This window comes from Ochotona curzoniae, unplaced genomic scaffold (assembly GCF_017591425.1).
Source record: "Ochotona curzoniae isolate NIBS_2020 unplaced genomic scaffold, NIBS_Ocur_1.0 scaffold_3208, whole genome shotgun sequence".
In the NCBI taxonomy this organism is placed as follows: Eukaryota; Metazoa; Chordata; class Mammalia; order Lagomorpha; family Ochotonidae; genus Ochotona; species Ochotona curzoniae.
Genome location: NW_024467106.1, coordinates 1,916,750 through 1,928,330, shown reverse-complemented (window position 1 = coordinate 1,928,330; position 11,581 = coordinate 1,916,750). Strand labels below are relative to the sequence as shown.

At 66.1% G+C, this 11,581-nt stretch overlaps 2 protein-coding genes across 7 annotated transcripts; one reads left to right on the top strand and one right to left on the bottom strand.

Annotated features, from left to right (window-relative positions):
• Positions 1–33: 33 nt before the first annotated feature.
• Positions 34–4,673, top strand: CACFD1 (calcium channel flower domain containing 1). Of its 2 annotated transcripts, XM_040963396.1 has the most exons (5): positions 34–436; positions 2,394–2,466; positions 3,210–3,335; positions 3,911–4,018; positions 4,401–4,673. In XM_040963396.1, the coding sequence occupies exons 1-5, from the start codon at positions 226–228 to the stop codon at positions 4,489–4,491; spliced, it is 609 nt and encodes a 202-aa protein (XP_040819330.1). In that variant the 5' UTR covers positions 34–225; the 3' UTR covers positions 4,492–4,673. The 2 variants fall into 2 exon arrangements, with proteins under 2 accessions (XP_040819330.1, XP_040819331.1); XM_040963397.1 differs by lacking the exon at positions 3,210–3,335.
• Positions 4,674–5,989: 1,316 nt separating this feature from the next.
• SLC2A6 (solute carrier family 2 member 6) lies at positions 5,990–10,953 on the bottom strand. 5 transcript variants are annotated; one of them, XM_040963364.1, is made up of 10 exons: positions 10,779–10,953; positions 10,198–10,360; positions 9,184–9,975; positions 8,615–8,714; positions 8,217–8,428; positions 7,957–8,109; positions 7,511–7,619; positions 7,113–7,298; positions 6,849–6,994; positions 5,990–6,554 (listed from the first exon to the last, which is right to left on the bottom strand). In XM_040963364.1, exons 1-10 carry the CDS (start codon positions 10,868–10,870, stop codon positions 6,399–6,401), a joined length of 2,109 nt encoding a protein of 702 aa, XP_040819298.1. In that variant the 5' UTR covers positions 10,871–10,953; the 3' UTR covers positions 5,990–6,398. The 5 variants fall into 5 exon arrangements, with proteins under 5 accessions (XP_040819298.1, XP_040819300.1, XP_040819303.1 ...); XM_040963366.1 differs by having other exon boundaries at positions 9,184–9,390; positions 10,779–10,948; XM_040963369.1 differs by lacking the exon at positions 7,113–7,298 and having other exon boundaries at positions 9,184–9,390; positions 10,779–10,951.
• Between the last annotated feature and the right edge of the window lie 628 nt (positions 10,954–11,581).

Sequence of the window (11,581 nt, the reverse complement as noted above, 5' to 3'; positions counted from 1 at the left end):
GGTGGACACCGGCTGGCCCCGAGGCTGGCGCACCTCTGCCCTGTGCTGGCCGGGCCCAGGCTCCGACCTGGCAGGTCTCTACGTCACGGAGCTGCGTGGCCCTGCAAGCACCGCCCCTTATGCTAATCAGAGCCACGTCCTCGTCGCGCACCTGCCAAGCCCCGCCCTCTATGCTAATCGGCGCCGAGCCCTCGGGCGCACCTGCGGCCTGCGAGCCCCGCCCCTATGCTAATGAGCCGGCTGTCCCACAAGGCAGCGCGCCAGCCCCGGCGGCCGGGCTGCGAGCCCTTTGTGAGTGAGGGTCGCGGGCTGCTGGGGGCAGCGATGAACGGTTCCGGAGGGGCGGCCGCGGGCGCGGCGCCGGCCGCTCAGGAGGAGGGCGTGACGTGGTGGTACCGCTGGCTGTGTCGCCTGTCCGGGGTGCTGGGGGCCGTGTGTGAGTAGCCCCCCGCGAGGGCTCAGGGGGTCTGCAGAGCGCCTGCCTGGGGAGGGGTGGGGGCCCTGGGGAGCCGGCGCCCTGGGGTGGCCGTGGTGACCAGGTTTGGGCCTGCGGCGGGCCAGGTCCCTTCCCCGGACATGTCTGCTGCCCCGGGCCTGTCCGAGCTTTTCCTGCAGCGCTGCTGGGGTCAGCGTCACCGGGATGCAAGGCTGGGAGGTGTGTGCGTGCAGAGAACAGGCGCTGGAAGTGGGGCGGGGCAGTGTGCTGAAAGCTGGGACAGCCGGCCACCCACCCTCACCGTCCAGCTGCCTCTGCTTGGCCCCTGTCTGCCTTCACAACACTCCTGGATGCCACTAGGCCTGGGGGTCCAGGAGAGTGGGCAGGTGGGCAGCAGGCAGTGGGTGGCCCTCATAGCACCAGCCCAGAACAGGCACAAAGCAGGCAGCAGGTGCGCTGGGGAAATGAGCATGGTGGAGCTGACCTCTGTCTCCTGCCTTTCCGTCCCCCACTTTGACCAGGTCTGGTCGGGGATGCCCATAGGACTGCATCAGGGGGAGCCTGGCACACAGGGAGGGGCCTACGGGCCTGGGCAGGGCAGGCCCTGTCGGCTTTCCTCACGTGCCCACACCCACTGTGGCTCGTGGTCTCTCCAGTTGAGTCAGGGGTGGACATTCAGGCAGGGGATGCCTAGGGATGTTGCCCTGGCTGACATGCTGTCCCCCATCACCACCTCTATCATACGAGGTCCCCATCTCTGCTGTTCGGGGCAAGTGCACTTCAGGCTTTGAGGGAGACGCCCGTGGGTTCGCAGCCAGCCCCGTGGGTCCCCTCGGTGGGCGGTGCTGAGGGAATGACAGAAGTCACTGGGGAGCAGGACGCCCAGGGGGCCGAGGGACTGTGCATCCACCCCATAACGGGCTGGCGTTGGAGGACGGTGAGCTCGGGTAGGCGCTGACCGCAGCAGGAAGAGCTGGCCCCAGGCAGCCGAGACCCGGCTCACCTGGCGAGCAGGCAGGAGCCATGACCGTCTTTGGGCGCCCTGGGAACCTTGCTGCCCAAGGATGCCAAGGGAAGGACATCTGGGGTCCTGTGTCTCAGGAGGCCTTGTGGGCCTGCCGCAGCTGGGGCACCTTTCCTGTGTAGGGTGACATGGGAGAATGGAAAACAGCTGGATTCCAGCTCCGAGGGAAGGGATCCGGTGTGGAGCGGCTTCTGCAACTTTAATGAGCTGGTGGCTGGTGGAAAAGGCCGTGTCCACTGCCCCGCCCCGGCCTGGGCTCTCCGTAACAGCCTGATGCCTGTGGGTGGAGGAGGGGGCAAGACAGAGCTGGGTACGGGGGTGAAGTATGAGGCTCTGCATTGGAACCTCGGAGAAGACCACTTCTGGCATAGGAGGGGATGGAGCTTAGTGTCTTGGTGGTGGCTGGGCTGAGCTGGAGGGCTTGGGCAGGTCATGTAGAGGACATAGGATGGGTCCAGAAAGACAGTGTGTGCCCAAGGGCCTCGGCTGCTGTGCCCACCAGAGCTGCAACAGTCATTCAGCGCAGCCCGGATCTGAGAGAGGAACCACTCACCCTAAGGGTTAGAGGATTCCCTGCGAGCACCCAGAAGCCCAGCTCTGCACCCTGCGAGCACCCAGAAGCTCAGCTCCCCTGCCCCGGGCCAGAGCAGAGAGAAGGGGGGCTTCACCTGCTTGGCCTCCCCAAGCAGCAGCCACAGCCTGGCCATCATCCTGCCGGGGACAAACCATGTGGCCGGCTGCCTGAGCTTGTCCTGGCCCGTGTCAGTGTGGGCCTCTGGGCACAGTGGGGAAGCGTGGGGGTCTGGTGCAGGCCACTGGGCAGCAATGACCTGGCCCGTGTTGGTGCCATGGGGGGACTGCGCTGAGCTTGCCCAGGTCTCCCTGGCCAGCCCCAGGCTCTGGGCCAAGGCCTGCCTGTCTCTTGCCTTCCAGCTTGTGCCATCTCCGGCCTGTTTAACTGCATCACCATCCATCCTCTCAACATCGCGGCTGGCGTGTGGATGATGTAAGCCCCTGGGCCCGCCCTGGGTGCCATGCTAGGCCCCTCCCTCACCCTGTGGCCCCTGGGCAACCCCTCCCAGGAGGGCTCCCAACCACTGAGATGTCTCGTAGGCCACAAACCCTTCGTCCAGTGGGCTAACACCATGCCCACTGGGGGTGCTTGTCCTGGGGGAGCTCCCAGGACTCTGGAGGTGCTGGGGCCCCCAGGAGGAGGCCGTGGGCTTCCCTGGGCTCACTGTGGTCCCAGCTGTGGGTGGGAGAAGGGGTGGCAGCACTGGACTTGCAGGCGGGGGCAAGCACAGGACCTGGCGCATCATGGGGGCCCAGTCAGTAGCCATCATGCTGCCCATCGGGGCGAGCTGGAGACTTCCCCTTAACATGGCACTGACCCAAGGGTTTCTTGGGGGGCTCACCTGTGGGGCATACGGGTGGTCAGCCTTAGGTGCCAGGGGCACCCACTGGGCTGGCTCTCCATCCCCGAGTGGGGGCAGCCTGCCTGGTGGTCATGGCGGTGGCGGCAGTCTGCAGAGCCATGTGGCGTTCCCTGTGGACGAAGCTGCTGCCGGCTGCATGGGTGTGGGGGCTTCTCCCTCCCCAAACGGGGCAGGGAAGCAAGCCGGGGCTCTTCCCTCTGGGGGTTGCTGGGGCAGCGCTAGGCTCTGGAGGAGGGAGGGCGAGAGGCCAGCATCCCCAGCAGCCCTGGTCCTGGGGTCACCAGCAGGCCCCCTTCCCTCCCTCCTGCTCCAGCATGAATGCCTTCGTCCTGCTGCTGTGCGAGGCGCCCTTCTGCTGCCAGTTCGTGGAGTTTGCGACCGCGGTGTCTGAGCGCGTGGAGCGCCTGCGCTCCTGGCAGAGAGCGGTTTTCTATTGCGGGTGAGGCGAGGCCAGGCGGCGTGAGGCAGGGCCTGGGCTTGTTGGGCAGTGGCCTGGGGAGGAGTGGGACTGGGCAGGTGCCCTGGTAACCGGCTGGTGCAGAGTTTCAAAGAGAAGGGAGAAAGAGGGAGAGGAGCGTATCTTCTAGTCACTGGCTCACTCCCCAAATGCCTGAGACAGCTAGCGCTGGACCAAGCTGAAGCCAGGAACCTGGAAGTCTACCCAGGTTTCCCACGTGGGTGTAGGAGCCCAAAGACTTGAGCCATCCTCTGCCGCTCCCCAGGCACATCAGCAAGGAGCTGGACAGGAAGTAGGGCAGCCAGGACTGCCAGGAGCTGGTGATCTGGGGCATTCATGTGTCCCAAGGAATGGTCATTATCTCATGGGCCCTTAAACGCCTGTTGATGGCCTTGGTGCTGTCCCAACAGGGGCCAGAGCCTTGCCGGCCCGTTCCTGAGCCCGTGTCCCTGCCGGCTTCTAGGGGGCTTGCCTACCACCTGGTTCTTTCAGAAAGCGATGGGGGGTGGGGGACCCAGGGAGCAGTGGAGCAGCCCCGGCTCTCCGTCTACCCCCAGGATGGCCGTCGTCCCCATCATCATGAGCCTGACACTGACCACTCTGCTGGGCAATGCCATCGCCTTCGCCACGGGCGTGCTCTACGGGCTCGCGGCCCTGGGCCGGAAGTGAGTCTCCTGTATCCCTTCAGGGGAGGGGCACAGGGCCTGCTCCCTTGCCCCCTCCCCCGCAGCCCCTTCTGTCCTACTGCTCACTACATGACTCGACTGGGACCCCAGGGTGTTGAGCAGTGAGGAGCAGACACAAGGCACCCCCTGCTTGGCCCGGTCTTGGCCCAGCGCAGCCCGTAGCAGGGTCTGCACTGGATACTGCGGTGGTTTCCACTCCTTCCTGCAGAGCCCAGTGGCCAGGCATCCTGGGCCATGCTCAGGGCACAGGGCGGGCCTTTGTCCTCCAGCAGAGCAGCCTGCCTGTGGAAACCAGGAGGCCGGGTGGCGGCGGCAGGGCTGTGCGCCTGGGGCCTGTGTGACCCAGCTCTTGGATTCCCAGGGGCGATGCCATCTCCTATGCCCGGATCCAGCAGCAGAAGCAGCAGGCGGACGAGGAGAGGCTGGCCGAGACCCTGGAGGGTGAACTGTGATGTGGCACCTGGGGACCCCTCACTTGCTAGTCTTGGAGAGCTGTCATTTGACTGCCCAAGGCTCCTGCAGGGTCTCCCCCACCCCTACTCCTGTGTGGGGCTTTAGTGAACTGAGCGAAGCCCTGGCAGTGGGCAGTAGGTGGCCATGGGCCCCAGGCTGGGGAACGGCTTCCCCTGAAATGCTGGGCCATCCCCCTGGCCCAGGCTCAGGGTGCTGGTGAGCAGGGAGGGCCCTGGCCCGCCTTGTCCGCCTGTCTCCAGAACAGCACATCCTGAGCCCATCTGCTGCTCACGCGGTCCTCAGCGGCTGTGGCCCTGGCTGCCACTTGCCCCCTCCCATGCCTGGGACCACAGCCTTGGCAGTGACAGGGCAGCAAGCTGGAGGACACTCCCTCTCCCCGGGACCCTGCACCTCAGGTCACCCTTCCAGGACCCCCCAGTTTCCAACCTGCATTGGGCCTTGGTGCTAACACTGTGGTACAACAAGCTCCTCCAGGCTTGTGAAGTTGTCCCCTTCCCCCCCAGGCTGGGATGAACCTGACCACCTCAGGCATCCCCGGCCCTTGCCCCCGGAGGCCTCCACCTTTGAGCACTCCTTGGAGAACTGTGTCCCTGCTCCAGGGATGGTCTGCAGGGGAGTGGGAGAGCCGGTGCCCCTGCCTTCGGCCCCACTGCGGTGGGGGGGCAGATGGCAGCCACCCTCCACAGGACGTGACCCAGCTGGGTGCTGGAGCAGCAGGTAGCTGCTGTGTGATAGCTTGGTAGGACATGTGCCTTCAGGGCCCGGGCGGCTCTCTTGTTTGGGCCGGCGCTGGCCTCCAAGGGCTGTGTGTGTGAGTGTGTGTGTGTGTACACGCACATGCGTGTGCAGGTGTGCAGTGAACAGGATCCGGCTACCTCCCATGTGTGTGCTACCTCCCAGAGGGGCCGGGGCCAAGCTGCCTGTCTGCTCACTTGTGCCCAGGCTAAACGCCTTAGGCGGCTCGTTCCTGGCCAGCTCAGGCGCTTGACTGCCCACTGTGTGTGTGAAGGATGGGCAGACCACGGGGTCAGACCCACACAGGAAAGGGCCCTCAGGGTACCCAGGCAGTCACTGAGTCCCGGGCCAATGTGGGCAGTCTGCCAGCCCCAGGTTCCCGCTAAGCCTGTGGCAGAGCACAGGACCCTGTCTCCCACTGGGGTGAGTGCTCACCAGTGGGCTCCACCCCACATCTGGCCCCTGGTCTGTTCTGGAGCTTGCATTTTGAGCAATAAAGCCAGACGGGCGTTTGTCCACAGCTCGGCCCCTTCCCTCGCGTCTTGGCGTTGCCTGTCCCATTGGATGGAGCCTGTTCCCCGTCCCACTTGCCAAGCTGGGGCTGGGGCAGGGGTGGGCGCTAAAAGGTGGACTCAGGGCAGGCTTCCTACATATGGGCTGCCTCCCTCTTTCCCTGAGTGGGTTGGGACTAACGCAAGGGTATGGGCGAGCCCCTGCGAGAGGAGACCCCACACCTTCATCTCTCGAGCCGCAGGCCCACGTCCTTTATTAATATAAATAAGAAGAGTGCTGTGCATGGAGGGGAGCGCCTGCACCCCAAGGCAGGGCTGAGGAGGAGGCCATGGCTGCCTGTGGGTCCCGCCCTTGGCCTCTGCAGGTTGGGACTGTCTCCGGCAGAGCCTGCAGGGCCCCGGTGGATCCAGACCCACAGCCGGGGCTCTTCATGGTGCCAGGCCATCACAACACAGCGCCAGCACCCTGCCCGCGGGCCACCCACAGCCCTCTTCTCTACAGCCTCACCACGTCCTCCGCGGGCAGTGGCCCGTTCTCAGCCTGGCGGGGCATGGTCCCTGGGGTGCTCTGCCATGGCCCACGTGCCCGCCGGGGCCAGCAGAGTGGCAGGGATGGCGGTGCCCGGCGGGTCCCCAGCCTAGTGCAGGAAGGAGCTCCGGCCCGTGTGGAAGAAGGCCTCGATCTGTTCGAGCGAACGGCCCTTGGTCTCGGGCACGCAGCAGCCCGTGAACACCAGGCTCAGCAGGCACACGGCGGCAAAGAAGAAGAAGGGCGTCTGAAGGCCAAAGGTGTTCTGCAGGTGGGGCGCACGGGGTCAGCCCAGGCCCTGGGCTCCCCGCACCTCCAGCTGGCTCCCCACCCCGCCCTGCCTGGGAGTCAGCAGGCCTCACACCCGCCCTGGCCACAGAGCTGCCCCCTGAGATTCTCCCTCAGGGGAATTTGATCGGGAGGGAGCAGGGTTCACCTGGGCTGGCGCAGGGGCAGCTGCCCAGGCGGACTGAAGCCCTGAGGACCGCAGTGTGGTCTGCACACTGATTGGAGAGGAAGGGTTGCGGGGGTCCCTGGGCCAGGGGGCCTTCACACTCACCACCAGCGGCAGGAAGGACTTGGTGAGCACGAAGGCGGTGAGCCAGCTGACCAGCACGCAGAGCCCCGAGGCCACGCCGCGGGCACGCAGGGGCAGGATCTCGGACATGAGCAGCCAGGTGATGGGCCCCCAGCCCATGGCATAGCCTGTCCCAGGAGAGCAGGCAGACGGCTCAGGCCGTGCACGGCCGGGGCCCTCACCTGCCTTCCCCCAGCCACATCAGGACGGTAACTCCTGCCCCTGAGAGGCCCCTGTGACACCTACCCATGATGAAGACCATGGTGGCCAGCAGGGGCACGAGGGTGAGGTAGCTGGGGGGCGTGGCTGGGGGCTGCTCCGTGGCCTCCAGAAACATGCCCTCAAGGCCCACCGTTCCGTTGGCACTCTGCGACCTGGGGCCAAGCTGCACATAGAGCCCCAGCGTCAGATTGGCAGCAAACATGATGGTGGCTGTGGACACATGGGCGGCCCCCAGGGGCCAGGACACATGAACCCTAGGACCCGGGGATCGAATCCCCCCAGAGCTGGGCTCTGGCCAGTTCAGCTCTGCTCCAGCCCCGGGAGTGCTGTGTCTCATTTGGCTCCTGGGCTCCTCAGCCCCACCCCACAGGTGCGACAGGGGTGAGCGGGCAGCAGGCCCAACAGACAAGGGCAGTGCTCACCAGACACGAACAGTAGCACTTTGCGGCCGGCCAGGTCCATGGTGAGGGCGGCGATGAGGACAGACAAGAGCCTCACGGCACCCACGATGGCGGCGTCGTCCTCAGGGGGCTGTGGGGAGGCATGAGGGCTGAAAGGCCTCCCACCCCAGCCTGCTGCTCCAGCTCTCCCTTGCCCACGCACGTTCTGTGCTAATCTTCCATCTCGGGCCACAGCTCGCAGAGCAGGGACAGGATGCTGGAGCCGCTATCTGCCTCCCGCAGAGCAGGAAGCTGGGGTGGGAGGGGAAGTGCTGTCCTCCTGGGGGGCCCTGAGGCTCCAGGCTCCCAGGGGCCATGCCTACGCACTGGCCCACTCCGCTGGACACAGCAGTCCCATGCTGAGCACCGGGTGCTCTCTGACACCCTAGCACAGCGGGGAGGGGGTGTTCCCGCAGAGGGTCCCTCACCAGCAGGACGGCTGTGCTGCTGAAGATGGACTGCAGGTAGACGAGGATGGGCGTGATGCCGGTCAACTGCTGCAGGAAGCGCATGAGCAGCGCGATCAGGATGGGGCGGCACACGCGGGGGTCCCGGACCTCAGCCCACGACACTCGGCTGCTCTACAAACACAAGGCTGCCACTGCTGCTGCCGCCACTCGGCCCCACGTCCACAACCCCGTGGCCTTCCGGGAGAGGCCCGGGGAGCCGCCCAGCGGGCCAGCCACACCTGTTTGCGCACGTTGTCTTGGATCTGCTGGAACTCGGCGCGCACGTCAGCCGCGGCCCCCCGCAGCCAGGCCAGCGCCCGCAGCGCCTCGTCATCCCGACCCCGCGACAGCAGGAAGCGTGGCGAGTTGGGCATGAAGCTGAGCAGCAGGATCATGACCAGCACTGGCCCCTCCCCGGCCACGGCCAGCCAGCGCCAGGGCAGCAGGAGGCCTGGCGGTGAGGGGCGGCAGGTGAGGGGCCAGACAGAGCCTCCCGCTGCCAGCTGCTCACGTGGAGGCCCTGGGCAACCTGGTGTACCCATCAAGGGCCACCTGCCCTGGTCTCTTCCCCAGCCCTGTGGGATCCAGGCCCCAGGTGCCCCCACCCCACCCAGTGGGAAGCACAGGGGGTACTTGCCAAGTGCATAGAGCGACAGGGATCCAAACACGGCCATGAGCTGCGGTGTGGCCCCCAGGGCCCCGCGGACGCTGGGTGGGGCGATCTCGGACACATACACCTGCAAGACACACCCACTCCAGCGCTGGGGGGGACACAGGTTCCCGGACCTGGCCAAGATGGGCGAGGCGGCCCCTGTGGGCCTCGGGCTGCGGGTCACTGCCTGACCACCCTCCGGCCTCCGCTTCTCTAACTGCCAAGCGGGCAGAAGCACTGGGTCCTGAGGTGGACACCCAGCAGGTGCACCCTGCGTCGTCCCGCCTGGGGTGTGTGGGGCACAGCGCAGCGACTTCCCTTCCTCAGCCATTGCTCAATGTGGACTTTCTCCCCTTGTGCAATGCCTCTGTGGCTGACAACAAGGTAGGAAGTAGAGGGCCTGGCCTGGGGAAGCTGGGAAACTGGGACAACTTCCCCAAAGTCAGCTGCCCAGACTGGAAGGCACGGAGGCTGGGAAGCCTTGTCACTTGGGCATGTGGTGCTCAGCCACCCTGGCGGCTGAGGGAGGGATCGTGCTGGGTCCGTGACCTTACCGGGATACAGGCCGCGGTGAGCCCGCCAGCGAAGCCGGTCAGCATCCTCCCCAGCAGCAGCATCCAGAGGCCGTGCGCGCCCGCCATGAACGCGTAGCCGGCTGCGGAGGGCACGGCCGAGAACATGATGCTCAGCTTCCGGCCCAGGAGGTCGTTGAGGGCCATGGCGCTGAGGCCCCCGGCCGCCGCTCCCAAGGTAAAGATGGACTGTGGAGGAGGGAGCAGCATGGAGGCCCTGTCGGCCTGAACAGCGCCCCCAAGTTCCCCACTGCCGTCAGAGACAATTTCCACCCCAGGGATGGGGGACTCAGGCCAAGAGTGGCAGTGAGCTGCCCACCCCCGAGCTGTGCAAGCAACATGTGGACGGCCACCTGCTAGGGACACCCATAGAGAGCCCTGTGCTGCGGCTGGGCGTGGCCACATGCCCCCAGGGATTCTGTGCAGCCATGGGTTTTTCATACTGTGGGCAGCTAAGATTTGGGGGCTCCAGGGGTCTCTGACTCTGCCCACTCGGGTCCCAGGCTCAGCCTCAGGCTGTGTGATGGGCATGGCCATGGTCCCCCGGGCCACGCCCTGCCCAGGAGATCCATGAGTTCTCAGGGGTCTTGGCTGATCCCTGACCCCCTGGGCAACTTTCTCTTCTCTGCTATGTTGTCTGTGGTGACAATGAACTTGACCATCAAGACTTAACAGTGGATGCAAGTCCGTGGGCCCAGTCGCTCCAACTGAGACCTCTCTCCCCAGGATGCCAGGTGCTCCCGCCCCCTCCACAGGGGCAGCTGGGGGCGGTACCTGGGGGGCAGACACTCAGCTCCACCCGCTCCTTCCCACACCTTCTCCACCAGCTTTCACTTCCTCTTTTCAGCGGCAACATCAGCCTCACCCCTCTTAACAACAGGGAGTGTGGGGGCAGGGCCTTGGGGGGTCCCCAGGCTGTCTTAGGAGGGCTTCTACCTGTGGACACAGTTCCACATCCCCGCCCCACCACCTCCCACTTGGGAGCGCAGTCCTCACCCCAAACCAGGATGCCTGGTTCTTGGTCAGGTGCAGCGCAGGGTCAGAGGACCGCTCCAGGGCTGGGATGACCGGGGATGTGAAGACCAGGGCATAGCCAAAGCTGAAGTTGCCCAGCACGGCTGCAAACGTGGCCAGAATCACCCTTCTGTTCTGTAGGACCCTGGGGGAGCACAAACGGATGGGGCACTGAGTCCTCCCTGGCCAGCGGCCAAGCAGGCTTGGACCAGCGAGCAGGCAGGTGCCTGCACCCGCCTGGGAATTTCCCAGGGTCAGCTCACGGCCACAGCCAAGACCCACTCGCGCTGAGGTCTTTTCCTCCAGAGAGGAGACCCACTTACGCTGAGGCCTTTTCCTCCCGAGAGGAGGTTCGGGCAGTGCCACCATCTGTGCTGCCCGCCTGGACGAGGCCCCCTGCCCCTCAGTGTCCCCTGGGGACTAGGTCCTGCAAGGTTATTAATAGGACGAGCAAGCGAGCAGGTGGGTGCGCCCGGGAAGAAAGCAGCCAGATGACCCCTACGCGGCCACCCACCCAAGGTCCCTGTCCCCCAGCCCCCACCCGTGGTGCCCACACCCCTCACCCGCCTCTCGGCGTCTCTCCCGGCGAGGCGGGCGGCTGCACGGGGAAGGTGTCATAGTCCAGGCCCTCGGCGCCCAGCAGGGGCTCCTGCATGGCCGGCCGTCAGGTCGCTCCGGCGGCAGCGTGGGCACGCGCGGGGTCGCGGCGCCTGCCAGCATCCGCCCGGCTCGCAGCTGCGGCCGGGGACCAGCGGGCGCGGCTCCGCCTCCGCGCGGCCATTGGCGGCGGGGTGGCCCTGCAGAGCCGCGCCCGCCAATGGCGACGGCGCACGGGGTCCGCGCTCGGGTGCGGGCCGGGCTTTCCCGGGCGCGGCCGCGGCGGCGGGGCTGGCCCGGGCTGGACGCGCCGGCAGGACCGGCGGGGCGAGCCCCGCGCCCCAGCCCGCGTCGCCCCCGGCGCGGACCCCGTCCGGACCACCCTGGCGGGGATGCCCACTCGCCCGCCAGCCTCGGCCATCACTGTCCCAGGCTGCCCCTTTCCCTCCTGAGTGGGGGCGCGGGGGTCCTTCCCCTCCATCTTGGGGTCCACCTAGGAGCGACACGCGTACGCGAGGCTCAAGTCAGCTAGACAGAAACTGAAAATTCCCTGGAACCAAAACCTCAACACCCAGCGGTCAGCGGCACAGGCATTGCCGGGACACATGGGGTGCTTGCCCGGACAGCGCGGTGGATATGGGACGCAGTCTGAAGCTTGGGGTGCCTGCTCAGCTGTAGGAACCGCAGCTATTGCGATGACGAAGCAGTTTCTACGTTTTTGGACTTTTTCAAAAGAGTTATTTATTTGCTACACACAGAGAAAGAGACA